The sequence below is a fragment of the Aythya fuligula genome, chromosome 4 (assembly GCF_009819795.1).
Source record: "Aythya fuligula isolate bAytFul2 chromosome 4, bAytFul2.pri, whole genome shotgun sequence".
Lineage (NCBI taxonomy): Eukaryota > Metazoa > Chordata > Aves > Anseriformes > Anatidae > Aythya > Aythya fuligula.
The window spans coordinates 73,136,315-73,148,762 of record NC_045562.1 but is presented as its reverse complement, the minus strand read 5'-3'; the positions used below and the strand labels follow the sequence as shown (position 1 = coordinate 73,148,762).

At 35.7% G+C, this 12,448-nt stretch overlaps 1 protein-coding gene across 5 annotated transcripts in view; it reads left to right on the top strand.

Moving 5' to 3' along the window:
- Positions 1 to 12,448, top strand: part of CTNNA2 (catenin alpha 2) — a 484,674-nt gene that overhangs the window by 119,668 nt on the left and 352,558 nt on the right. For all 5 annotated transcript variants that reach the window (XM_032186536.1, XM_032186537.1, XM_032186538.1 and 2 more), the window contains 2 exons: positions 8,185 to 8,351; positions 12,202 to 12,321. In XM_032186536.1, coding sequence (XP_032042427.1) covers positions 8,185 to 8,351; positions 12,202 to 12,321 — 287 coding nt within the window. The remainder of the gene's footprint in view (positions 1 to 8,184; positions 8,352 to 12,201; positions 12,322 to 12,448) is intronic.

Genomic DNA, 12,448 nt, shown 5'->3' with positions numbered 1-12,448 from the left:
GTTTGCTGCTAGACTTAAACATTATGCTGTTATATATGAAGAAAAGAGCTGATAAGATCCAGAGGGTAGATCATTTTGACTTCCAGAGTTTAGAAATCACACGCTTCTGGTCTTGTACCAGCACTGCTGTAGTGCAAGATCCTGAAGTAGTTTAATGTCTGGAAGAGGGGGAGATTTCACACAGTCACAGAGGCTGGAAGGGACCTCTAAAGGTAGTGTAATTCAGTGGCCCTGCTTGAGGCAGAGTGATCTAAGCAGGTTGCTCAGCCACGTTTTGAGCATCTCTACTGATGGAGACTCCACAACTTCTCTGGGCACCACTGTCCCCTCATTGTATAAGGCTATGTGGTTGACTGGGCATGGTTTTCACTTCATAAATGTATGCTGACTGCTCTCAATCACCTTCCTTGTAAATTTGGAAAGAACTTCCAGGATCATTTGCTTCATCTCCTTCCCAGAGATCGAGGTGAAATAGACTGGCTCTCTGGATCCACATTCCTTTCCTTCTCAAAGAAAGGAACAATATCTGTTTTCTTCCTGTCTTCAGGAGACCTCAATCATGATGGTCTTTCAAAGATAATTGAGAATGACCTTGGCCAGCTCCTTTGAAATGTTCCCTAACCTCATCCTCCTCCACCAAGCCTGCCTTCCTGCTTTCCCACTGGTCTCAGGAACTGGGGATTCCCAAAGCCAAGTCATACCAATAACAGGTGGTTAGTTAGACAGATTACTATTTTTATAAATATGAGTAATCTGTTATTCCGCTTAATGTGGCCACACTGATATTTTTTAATGGGATTTTATCAGAATATTTTATTTGTAAATTCTATGAAAGTCCACATTTATGATAATAGCATGGTTGCTTTTTGACAGTTGCACTTGGAGGTTGTTTAATTTTCTTAAAAAAACAATCATGTCATCATCCTTTAATTTCTCTTCGATATGTGTGCATATATTTGTGTGCATATGTCTGTTTAAGAACAGCATAGGATGCTTGTTTATTAACACCTTTCCTGGCTACTGGTATAATAAAAATATTTTCAGTAAAAAAATAGGAACACGAATAGTTGCTAAATATACATATGCATATATGTAAAGATTCGTTGACTTCATCTGTTTGTCAGCCTCTTTTTTATTCCTCAAGTTAATTTTCCCTTTCAATATATAGTATTCACTTAACACAATCCAGTTTGCTGGAGCCTTGTTCCAATTTAAGACTTCAGTGATGAGAAGTAGAAATTTCAGTGGAATTCAGCATGAGATGTGCAGTGGATTGACCTTTCCTTTTGCACTTTTGACATTCCGTTCATTCTGTTTTTGGAGTGAATGAGCCAATATGTGCTGTATCTTTCAGAGTTTTGGTGACCTTTTCAATCATCCCTTGATAGCTTTTTGCAGAAGTTAAGCTTGTGTTACTTGAATTACCCAATGGAAATTACTGTGTGACCTGTATGTGTACATGATTCTGGATAAATACACTTAAAGACATCTTTATCTGCTCCTATATGACTCCTTGAATTTAATATTGCAAATCAAATGACATCTTATTTTGAAAATCTATGGAAAAAAGGTGGGTTCTTATTTTTTTGGTCATTTTGTTTTTTGCGAGAATGAGGTCTAGCAGACTTAATTTCTAGATGCTGTAATTTTGTTGGGAGAAAATGACTCAATCTGATTAATTTCAAATCTAAGCATGGATGGAGTAAGTTTCCTGATTAAATCTCATCAGAGTAACCGAAGTGATTTGATAGTGATACAGGGAGTCAGTAACTGCAGGCTCAAACCTTCTCAAGCAGATGAGTTCCCAGCACCTACATAATAGCTTTGTCATTAAAAAATCATAATAACTTAAACAAAACCTTCTAGTCATTACTGAGATTCAAAACAAAATAAACAAAAGCAACAGCAAAACAAAGAAACAAAAAAATCTCAAAAAACTCTGTCAGCCCCAACCCAAATGGATCCTAGCCTGTGAAATGTTGTCCATCTATGAGACCTAATTTCACAGTAGCAGCAGGGTTTGGAGTGATCATTAGTATTCAGGAATTAGGCTGGATTTCTCTCTTTTTGTTTGGTCTTTCTCTCACTTTATTTTTTGTTTGTTTGTTTGTTTGTTTGTTATTTATTAATGGTGAGCAGTTCTTATGTGGCTGATAGGGCCTTTCTCTGCTGAATGACCTAGGTTTTATAAATCACCTACTAACCCAACTCAGACTTCTCATTTAAGAAATGTAAATTAAATTTATACTTCATTGTTAAAGCAAGGTGCCAAAGAATCTAGTATATGGATGTTAGTCAGTAAATGGCAGACGTGATGTGCCTATGAAAAAGCTCTACATATACTTTGAGAGTATCAGGTGAAGTATTTCTAGTAGCCGAGAATGATAAGGTATCTCCCAGAGAACTGCAGTTCTTATCACATATATTCCAGAAACAGCCAGTTCATAGGGCTGCTGAAATGATTACAGGAATATCCGTGCAAATCCATGCAAGAGAGGAGACTGAAATGTTGTTAATCTGTCATGGCTCATCACAAAAAATGCAAGAAGTGAAAAAGGAACAGTAGGAAACATAGTGGAAGAAGAATACTTATTTAAATGGAAGGACAAATGGGGCATAAGAAGAAATGGGTATAAATTAGCTATAAATACAGCCAGTATGGAATTAAAGTGTCTCTAATGAGGAAAAAAAAAGTCAGATACTGGAGTTCATTTTGGAATGAATTTTCTACTTCCAGTAGGATTAATTGGGGTTAAATGTCTGAGCTGCTTCAAAGATAGAAGCTTGGTAAGTTTATGAGTGTAGTTATTATCATATTAAGATTATTATTAATTATATTATGACATGACTGTCTGCAGTAGCAAGGAAGCAGACCTGATGACTCAAGATGTCTGTGTTTCTTGCACTGACCTAATTTTCCCTGAAAGTAATTTAATACTGACTACAGAATAACTTGAAATGAATTTGGAAAGAAACAGATAACTGAAAATAATAGGGTTGGCTTTTTTCAGATAAAAAGGTTTCTCTGAAATGTAATTTTACTAGCTGTAGCTCCAACGTTTCTTTTGGCCTAAGAGTGGTTCAATACCACTGTTGTACAAGGATAAGAACATGTTAACTGGCACTGAGATAGACAACCCTTGGTCCCTAGTAACATCTAGCTTGCTAGACTATTAGATTTAAAATTGTGAAATGGTAGTTCTTTATAAGGGTCAAATGACCTGCTATGAACTTTTACATTAATTCCTTTCGTTTTTGCTTAGATGGTTGAATATATTTAATACTTTCTGCTTAATTACTTAGGAGAAGATTCTTTTTACTTAACTCTAGCTTTTAAATGCTAAATATCTAATCCAAACTTTTTAAGCTGCTGTTTTGCCTCTCCATATGTTCTTTGTCCACTACTGCTGATTCAAATATGTTTGCTAGTTACATCTGCTGGAGTAATCAAACCTAAGAAGGTAATTTTTCTGCTTGTTTTCCTGGTGCCACTGGACAATTACCAACTGTCATTCACTTCTTTTATGGTTCAATGTAAATATTCATCTGAATGATGAATATTAACAGTGCTACTGACTGAAAATTTGGCAAAGATCTATTAAGTCTTTTTAATATCTAAATGGAGTTTAAAGAACTCTTGGGCATATGGTTCCAAAATCCAGAGCTTTTTCAATATACTTAAAACCAAAATATTTTCATATACAAAAGGTTTTTAACTGGATGCTCAGCATCACTTCTGTCTCATCTGAAACCAACTTTGGGCTTAAATACCAAGACTTATAGCCTTGGTATTTTTATACCCTTATACATATCCCCTTGGGTTCAAATCAGCTCATTATGCTCTTTGAGATCATATTGGTTCAGGCTCTCTACAAAAAGCTGTGACAGTTTCTTTTAATAAGTGACTGGAGGAAAGATGATGCCTTCCTAGTTGTTACTCTGATTAAATTAGTCCCAGTTATCTACATTCTCGATCAAATGTTCAGAGATCTGAATCTAACTCTTGCCCACGATAGATTCTCAATTATTATGTGATTGCACTCAACCTCTTACTTTCCATGGAATATTTTGAGTAACTGATTCAAATGATTAGCAAAACTTTCATCCTTATTTTTCAGCACAATCTGAGCCAAGAGCTGTTGATACCTAGAACTTTGATTCTGGAGTGCTGTGCAATATAACACTAAAACATGTCTAGTTATTTGTTTTATTGTCTCTTTATCTGGCAGTCATTGCTTGTTCCTTGTCTTTTAAAAAACATTTTTGGAATTTTGACAACCTTATGGAAATTTAAGAAAAGTATGCAGCCATGGCCATGAGCAATTAGAGTTCTTCTTCTGAAAGTGTGTGCTATTGACTTATCATCCAAGATACATGTACACTGCACACAAATGACAATGTTTAGTTTTAATGGTAATAAAATAACAAAGAGTTCTGATGAGAATTACCCGTTTGGGCTATCTCCTTTACTATTTGCATTGTCTTATGGGAAACTATGCTTTCTGGTATTTTTTTGAATGTTGCTATAATGGTCCTAAAGGCAATGTAAACAGGTGTTGATTTGTTAGAAATTCTTTGAGAGTTTCTATATTGAAGAGAAACAGGATTTTTTTTCAACATTAATAGCAAAGTTTGTGTTACTATTTCATTCTAAATAGCTTTTGTTCCTCTTTTAGCCTGATTTCCTAGGGAAATGAGGCTTGTATAGTTATTGATCTTTTGTTAACTCCTAATATATTTGTTTTCTAGTTTCAACCAATACAAAAGAATATAAACATCATACGAAAACAATTAAAAAAAAATCAGCAACTGGAGGGAGAAGTAAAAATACAAACTCAGACTTGTGTTCGCATCAAGAGCATGGCAGGTCCAAACTGCTTTTGCCCCAGCATATGCTGCTCCTGCCTGATTGAAAGTGTCACTGTCCCACACTGGAGTGGGTTTGATGGCATTATAGTAGAAAGATAGGTGAAAATGAATATGAACCTTTTAATTCAGCTTCTTGTATTATATGAACAAATAAAACTGGTTTGAAAAGAAAGTCATAAACTCAAATATAGAAATTGCTGAAAGTTTATGATTTTAATGCTAGATTTTAAAAAGCAACTTGAATTTGGAGCTTTTGTTATTCAATGGCTATCAGTATAAAGAAAGCTAAATAGATTGTCTTAAAAACTGTTTTTGCTTGGCATAGCCACACCGTAATTCCAATAGATACATAGATGGGTTTGTATTCCATTGCTGGGCTGGCTTAGTTTTGAAATGTTTTGAAAGGTTAGTTTTGTGGTTTCTGTACTGGGTTGTTTTGCATTTTGAAGTCCCTTAAAACACACAAGTGTGTTTCTCATAGAGTGGATTAACAGTAGTATCCCCAAATTTCTACTTTGAATGCATACTTTTTCTCCCATTTCTTAAGGAAGATGATGTATTTTCACTTTATTTTTCAGCTGACACTGTTGAGAAGTAAGATATAATCACCCATTTCCTACAAGGATGAAGGTGACAGCAAGTGATGATATTCTCCCTGTTGAGTAGAATAGTGTTTTATTATTTTATAACAAATTTTAAGAGTAGTTTGCTTACTTAAAAACATTCTAATAACCTTTTAGAATCAGTGGATTTTTCTGGGAGCCTCAGCATATAATGTGAAGTTTATATTCTAGTCAGTTCATCCTTGATGCTCACATCACAATTAGGAATCAGTTGGATTTCAGTTCTGATGTTACAATACTGATTGCAGATTAGTTATTAGCATAAATATTTAGGTTTTAGTTTTAGTGTCAGCTTGAGGTTCCCATATCTGGAACTGTACAATTCTGCCAGTAACTTGTAAAATTTAAATGCATCTTGCTGTGTTCCAGATCATTAGCGAAAAACTTGCTTCTTAGGTGGCTGGCATAGTTTTGGGAAATTACGGTCTGTAATATGTTCTGTATTATTTCTGCATGGTCTATGTGTTCTATTGCTTTTCTGGTAGTTAGAGAAAAAACAAACGTCCTATAGTAGAAGCCACTTCATTGTCCTCTGTGAGTCATATACGAAAGGAAATGATGTGTGCAATTCTTTCTCTCTTACCACTGCATTAAACCATTAGTTTCTTTGACTTCCAGAGGTGTGCTGTTTATTTTTCATTCACATTTTTTATTTATTTTATTTCTTTTTTTTTTTTAACATATCCAGTTTTATCTGATCTCTGTGTGATGTTAATCACATTTCTGTGTAATTTAATGTAATACTTCCCTTTTAGTTGAGCTTCACAATCTGTGTTTGCTTAAATTGGATTACCAAATCTTTGTAAGAGAGTTATGATTTTTAAACTCTTTTATGCTTAGGTATGCCACTTATTCTTTGCTGTAAATAAGGGGAAAAGAAGTTCCTAATTTCATTTCAAAGCCTTTGCTGCTGTTATCTTATTTCTGTTGCTCACCCTTCTTTCTGATATTATCCTTCAGCTACTCCCTGCCCTTCTTTTGCTACCGTATTCCAACCTAGTCCTACTGTTACTCCTTTAAAAGCAGTATTTGCTATATTAGCATACAATTACTAGATCTCAGCTTTATGGAAGGCGCCTCAGCTCTTTCATTGCACAGGCACTAAGAAATGTTTATTCTTTTTTAATACTTCAGTCTACTCAAATGGAGAAGTGATGTTAGTCTTTAAAAATGTCAAACTGCTTACCAAGTATTGTATTGAATAACACGATTGTGTTTCTTGGCGAAGAAAGGATTCTGAGATCTTGGTTGACAGCAAGCTGAACATGAGCCAGCAGCGTGCCCTGGCAGCCAGGAGGGTCAACCGTGTCTTGGGGTGCCTCAGGCATGGCATGGCGAGCTGGCTGAGGGAAGGGATTGTCCTGCTCTGCTCTGTGCTGGGGTGGCCTCACTTTTGGAAACCATGTGCAGTTTTGGGTGCCGCAATATAAGGACAAAAAAACATTAAATAGTGTCCAAAGGAGGGCTACAAAGATGGTGAAAGGTCTAGAGGGCAAGACATAAGGGGAGCGGCTGAGGTGCCTTGGTTTGTTCAGCCCAGAACAGAGCAGGCTGAGGGGAGGCCTCATGGCGGCCTGCAGCTCCCTCACAGGGGAGCGGAGGGGCAGGCGCTGAGCTCTGCTCTCTGGGGACAGCGACAGGACCCGAGGGAACGGCATGGAGCTGGGACAGGGGAAGGTCAGGCTGGGTGCTAGGGAAAGGTTCTGCACCCAGAGGGTGGTCGGGCACTGGAACAGGATCCCAAGGAAAGCAGTCAAGATCAAGAAGCATTTGGACAGCGCTCTCTGACACATGGTCTGATTTTTGGGTGGTCCTGTGTGGAGCCAGGAGTTGGACTCCAGGACCCTTGTGGGTCCCTTCCAACTCAGGATATGGTATGATTCATTGCTAAAATTAAACAGGAATAATGTATCCAGGCAGCGCATGTGGTATTTATTATCCCAGAGAGTGTTTTGCTTTGTCCATAGAAAGGCAGCTATGGGAGCTATGGTGGGGGTGGGGAGGAGAAGGGGGGAAATGTGAGTATCAGGGCAGTTTGGGATGGAGAATACAAGGAGTGATAAGAGAAGACTGGACAGTGAAATTATGACAGCAATGGTTACTCTGTTACTCAGTTTTTTTGTTTGTTTGTTTATTTTTAAATTCTCTAGTAGAAGTGATAGCTCTTCTAGGTGGAAAAACACAGAGTAAATATGTATGTGAGCAAGAAGGCAAGGAGTTCTTGTAGGATTGAGGGAGGATGTAGCTGGTGGAAGAAGGAGTTGTAGAGAGATGCAGTAGGGGTGATAGTGTTGGTTTACTCTGTCCTCTCTGCCGGCAGAGGTGAGTTCTGTAATTGTGTAACACAGTGGTGTCTGTCTTTTGTTGTGGCGGTTTGCTCAGCAGTCTGTCTAGGTATTTTGTATTCCTTCTTAATTGTTACATGTGACTGCTCTAGAACAACAGCAACAGGTTGGGAATAAAGAAAAAAGGCAGGAAAACACCAAGGCAGCTGCTGTACACATTTTTACAATATATTTCCCTTGTGCAATTCAATGTTGGGTACTAAGCCATTAATATTTTCCTAACAGCACTTAATTAGTGGATGGTTTATACTTTCTGGAAAAAAAAAACAAAAAAACAAAAAAACAAAAACAACAACAAAAAAAAAACATGTAAAACTATTCTTTAATTATATTATTTTCAATTCTAGGAGAAACAATGAGAATCGCCTCTTCAGAGTTTGCTGACGACCCGTGCTCCTCAGTGAAACGAGGCACCATGGTGCGGGCTGCTCGTGCCTTGCTTTCTGCCGTTACTCGTTTGCTCATCCTGGCTGATATGGCTGACGTCATGAGGCTTCTGTCACATCTGAAAATTGTATGCATTTTTAACATTCTGTATTGTTTATGCATTTTGTATATGCACAAATAGGGACAAATCAGTAGTGAATATCAGTGTTCGCATTTCCTACTCTATTTCATTGTGTTTTTTTTTCTTAAAGTGCTGAGCAGGAATTAGGATGAAGCATGCATTTCTGTGTTGGTCTAATTCATTTTCTAATTTTAAGGAAATTAAATTTTGGAGACTTAAAGCAAAAATTGTCAGATGTCTTCCATGACTGGAGTAGTACTGCTGATAAGCACCCTGCAGAACCGAACAGATGCATCTGCTTGACTCACTTTGCATCTTACCTGGATCGTTTACTAACTCAGTACTTGTAAAGTATTGCTATCTTGTGGCAGAGTTTAGGTACTACAGTTGTGGTACTTGAAGTCTGCACAACTTCTGGAGGTGTCAGCAGATTGATTTTTTATTTTTTATTTTTTCTTTCTGAGAAAATAGTACAAGTGCTTAATTGGGTATCAATGAAACAGAAAAAGGGGAAATACAGTAAAGAGGAATTACAGATTACAGGATGTATTGGTATGGATTAGTATTCACATTTAATTGCAACTATTCATATTTTTATGTGGGCATGTTAAAACTCATTGAAACACAAAGTGTTTTTTTCTCATTTTTAGACTACTTTGTTTTTATTGCATAAATAACCCCAAAACTCTGAAACAAACAAAAAATCTGCAGAAGTTCGTATACAGAATACTTAGAGCCTTCAGAGTATATGTGTGTGTTTGGCAGAGGAATTGCCTTCTTTTTAATAACTGTCCACACAAAGTGGACAGCTTTTTTTTCTTTAGTTTGTCTTTTTAACAGTGTGACTGTACAATAAAATTATGTTCTTGCAAAACGATGGGAACCTTTCAACTGGAAAATTGTGCAGATAAGCTAAATAGTATGAAAACAGTTTTTATAATAAAAAAGCAGATTTTTCTGCATGTATACTAGTGAGTTCTGCTCTAGTAACAGAATGATGTTCTCGTAGCTATCACGCACGGCTCTGTGATTATGTTCAGTGTAAACATCATCTCTCTTGAATATGCTTTTAATTTTTCCCCACTATAATACTGCAAACAACTATAATTCAAATAATCCTTTGCTAGTGAGACTAACACTTAATATTATGAACAACAGCTTTCTCTAAGCACCACGATTAAAATTCAAGCTTTTTCATAGGTGGTGAGAAATATTGTTCTCACATCTGAGATTTCCTCCTTCAGTTACGGCAGTGTGCTATGTTATTGAGAAAACAAATGCCTAATAGTCTTTTGGAAATAGGTGTATTTACTTACACAGTTTGCACCCTGGATTTGCAAGGACAGTGTATGGCACTGTGGTTTGTAATCTCTGCATTTGTCAGTTATCACCGTGAATATCCTAGCCTCCAGTTCTCAATGAAGCCAGATGTCTGTGGCTGTTTGTAGCAAAATTAAATTTCAGGACCTTAAATTTGATTATCTTTTTCAGGTTAAAAAGTATAATTTATTTCTGAGGATTGGACATTGTAACTATTTTATCTTACCATTTTATAATGCAAACTAATTTTAAGTTAAAAATAAATTACTAGGAATAAAATGTTTATATATATATATGTACATGTATGTATATATTGAAAATCTGTTATGATGGGACGGCTCTTGTATTGACTCAGTGGTAACATTCAAAGATTGGTGTAAGTTAACCATAAAATTAATAAACTCAAATCATTCACCATGTCAAAGTTATGAAGGCTGATTGCAGGGATCCTGCAATGTACTACAATCAGTTTTCATTGAAAGCGTGTCAAAGAAGTGTGTTACACTTCAGACTTCATCAGAAATAGTGCATTTTAATTAATGTTTCAGAGGGGATATATGCAGTTGTGATCTGTAAGGACACTCAGTCATTTCTTTCAGTAACAATATAATATGTGATGTGATAATTTCACTAATATGTGATGATGGACATTGAGCATTATGAATCTATAGTAATTAAGTATATGCTAGTTAATCAGGGGAAGCTATCTGCATAGTTGAGTGTGGTTGTGTTTTTTAAGGATAGTGAAGTTACTCAGAAATGAATTTTAAAAAGTAATTTTATAAAAATAAATAAATAAGGGTTTCATGCCCATGTCCTTTCAAATAGCCTAAGTAACCAGTTTATTCATTTTGAAATTTTATGGTCTGTACAGTAGATAATGCACAGTAGAGCATGATCAACATCTTTCAAAATGTGATTATCAGAGTGGAATCTGTAACAAATCCTCTAGCAATTTTATTTAATAGAGGGCTGGTAGGGCTTACAAAAATGTACATCAGTTTGTCATGCCCATGTTTGTCATTACAAATGTTAGAGATTCAGGTGGTTTAATATAAATGCTTCATGATCTGAAAGAGCAATGTTCATATTTCGCAGCTAAACCTGCAGGAGCAAATTAGTTCGTGCAGCGATGCTTTTAAAATTTTTATTCAGTAGGTTAAGGAGTGAGATAGTTTAGCTTTAAAAACTGCTGTGTTTTCTAAGAAAAAAGGAGGTAATTGGATTTGGAATAAAGTGTAGCTTGCAGCTCTCCGGCTTAGAAAAATACTTCCAACAATGCTACAGATTTAAGTTCTGGAATTATACCTTTTCCTATAGAAATCTACGAGTTTTCTATTCTACTGCCTTGTAATTTGTGGATAGTCTTGAATCTACAGAAGGTAGTTAAGAGATCACAATACAAATATCCTCTCTCACAAGTAGAAAACCACAGTTAGAGCCACACAAATAACTAAAAGACAAGTTCTACACATATTTGTTTTTTTCTAAAATCGTTAGACGCCATCTTCTACCAAATTTATGGATTTCCAGTGGCATTTGAAGAATAAGCTGCGAGCATATTCTTGTATAGGAGTATGTCTCTATCAGAATTAGCTGTTCCTCTTAGAGGAGAAAATGTATCTGTTTAAAAGCTTATACACATTCTCATGAATTGAATCAATTGCTTTTAGAAAGAAGGATGAATAGAAGGTATTCAATTTTCAATCTTTTTGCTTGGAATTGAATTTTTATCTCATGAGGGAGAGAAATACAAATCTGAATTCCTGCCAAGTCACAGGAAAAGTTGCTTTGCTTTCTGTGTTGAAAGAACATTTTATCCCTTCATATATTTTTTTTTTCTTGCTGTACATAAGGCAAAGTTTTATGATAGATTTAATAGATTAACTTGTTAGTGTAACTAGGGCTTTATACGTTTGTCTGCTAGCTACAGGATGACTGAAGAACTGCAGCTCTGTTTTCCTTGATAGATTCTTTTTTGAGTTTTGAAGTAACTGAAAAGAATCTCCTGGTAAAGCTGAGAAAAAGGAAATAATAACTATGTTTTGGGTTAAATCTATTGTTCCGTTAGTTTAACAATAATGCATTTTTTAATATATTAGGGTAAATTTAAATATTAATAGTAAGTTTTAGTTTCCGTCTTTAAAATTCTTGTCCAGAACTAACAACTTCACTGTATTTTCACAAGAAGCTTATACCACACATTAAGAACATATCCATCTCTTTTGTTCCAAAACCCACAGATATTAAACATTTTATCTGATAAGTATGAGGGGGGAAATGAATATAGTTATTCCTTTTACACTGGCTTTACATGATTCCAAAGTACAGTACATGCAGAAAGGCAATCAGACAGCTCCTCTATTAAGAAACCTAATTAAAGTTAGTGGGACTATCATAAAGCCACTGTACAGTGATGGACCTAAAAGCTAAATTGGATCCATATAATAAAGAGTAATGAATAGAATAATTACAGATTTTGTCAAATAGTGCGACTGGATTAAAATGATAACAGAGCTAATGTGTCATGTTCTAGGTAGAGGAAGCACTTGAAGCAGTGAAAAATGCAACAAACGAGCAAGATTTAGCAAATCGCTTTAAAGAATTTGGGAAAGAGATGGTAAAACTGAACTATGTAGCTGCTAGACGACAACAGGTGAGTGAATTCTAAAGCAGTGGTTGAGAAAGTTAGACTTGGTTCTAAAGATCTTATGTTTTATGTTCAATTCTGGTTTAAAATGTACAATAATGAATTAATGTGTCATGGCCTATCATTTAATCAT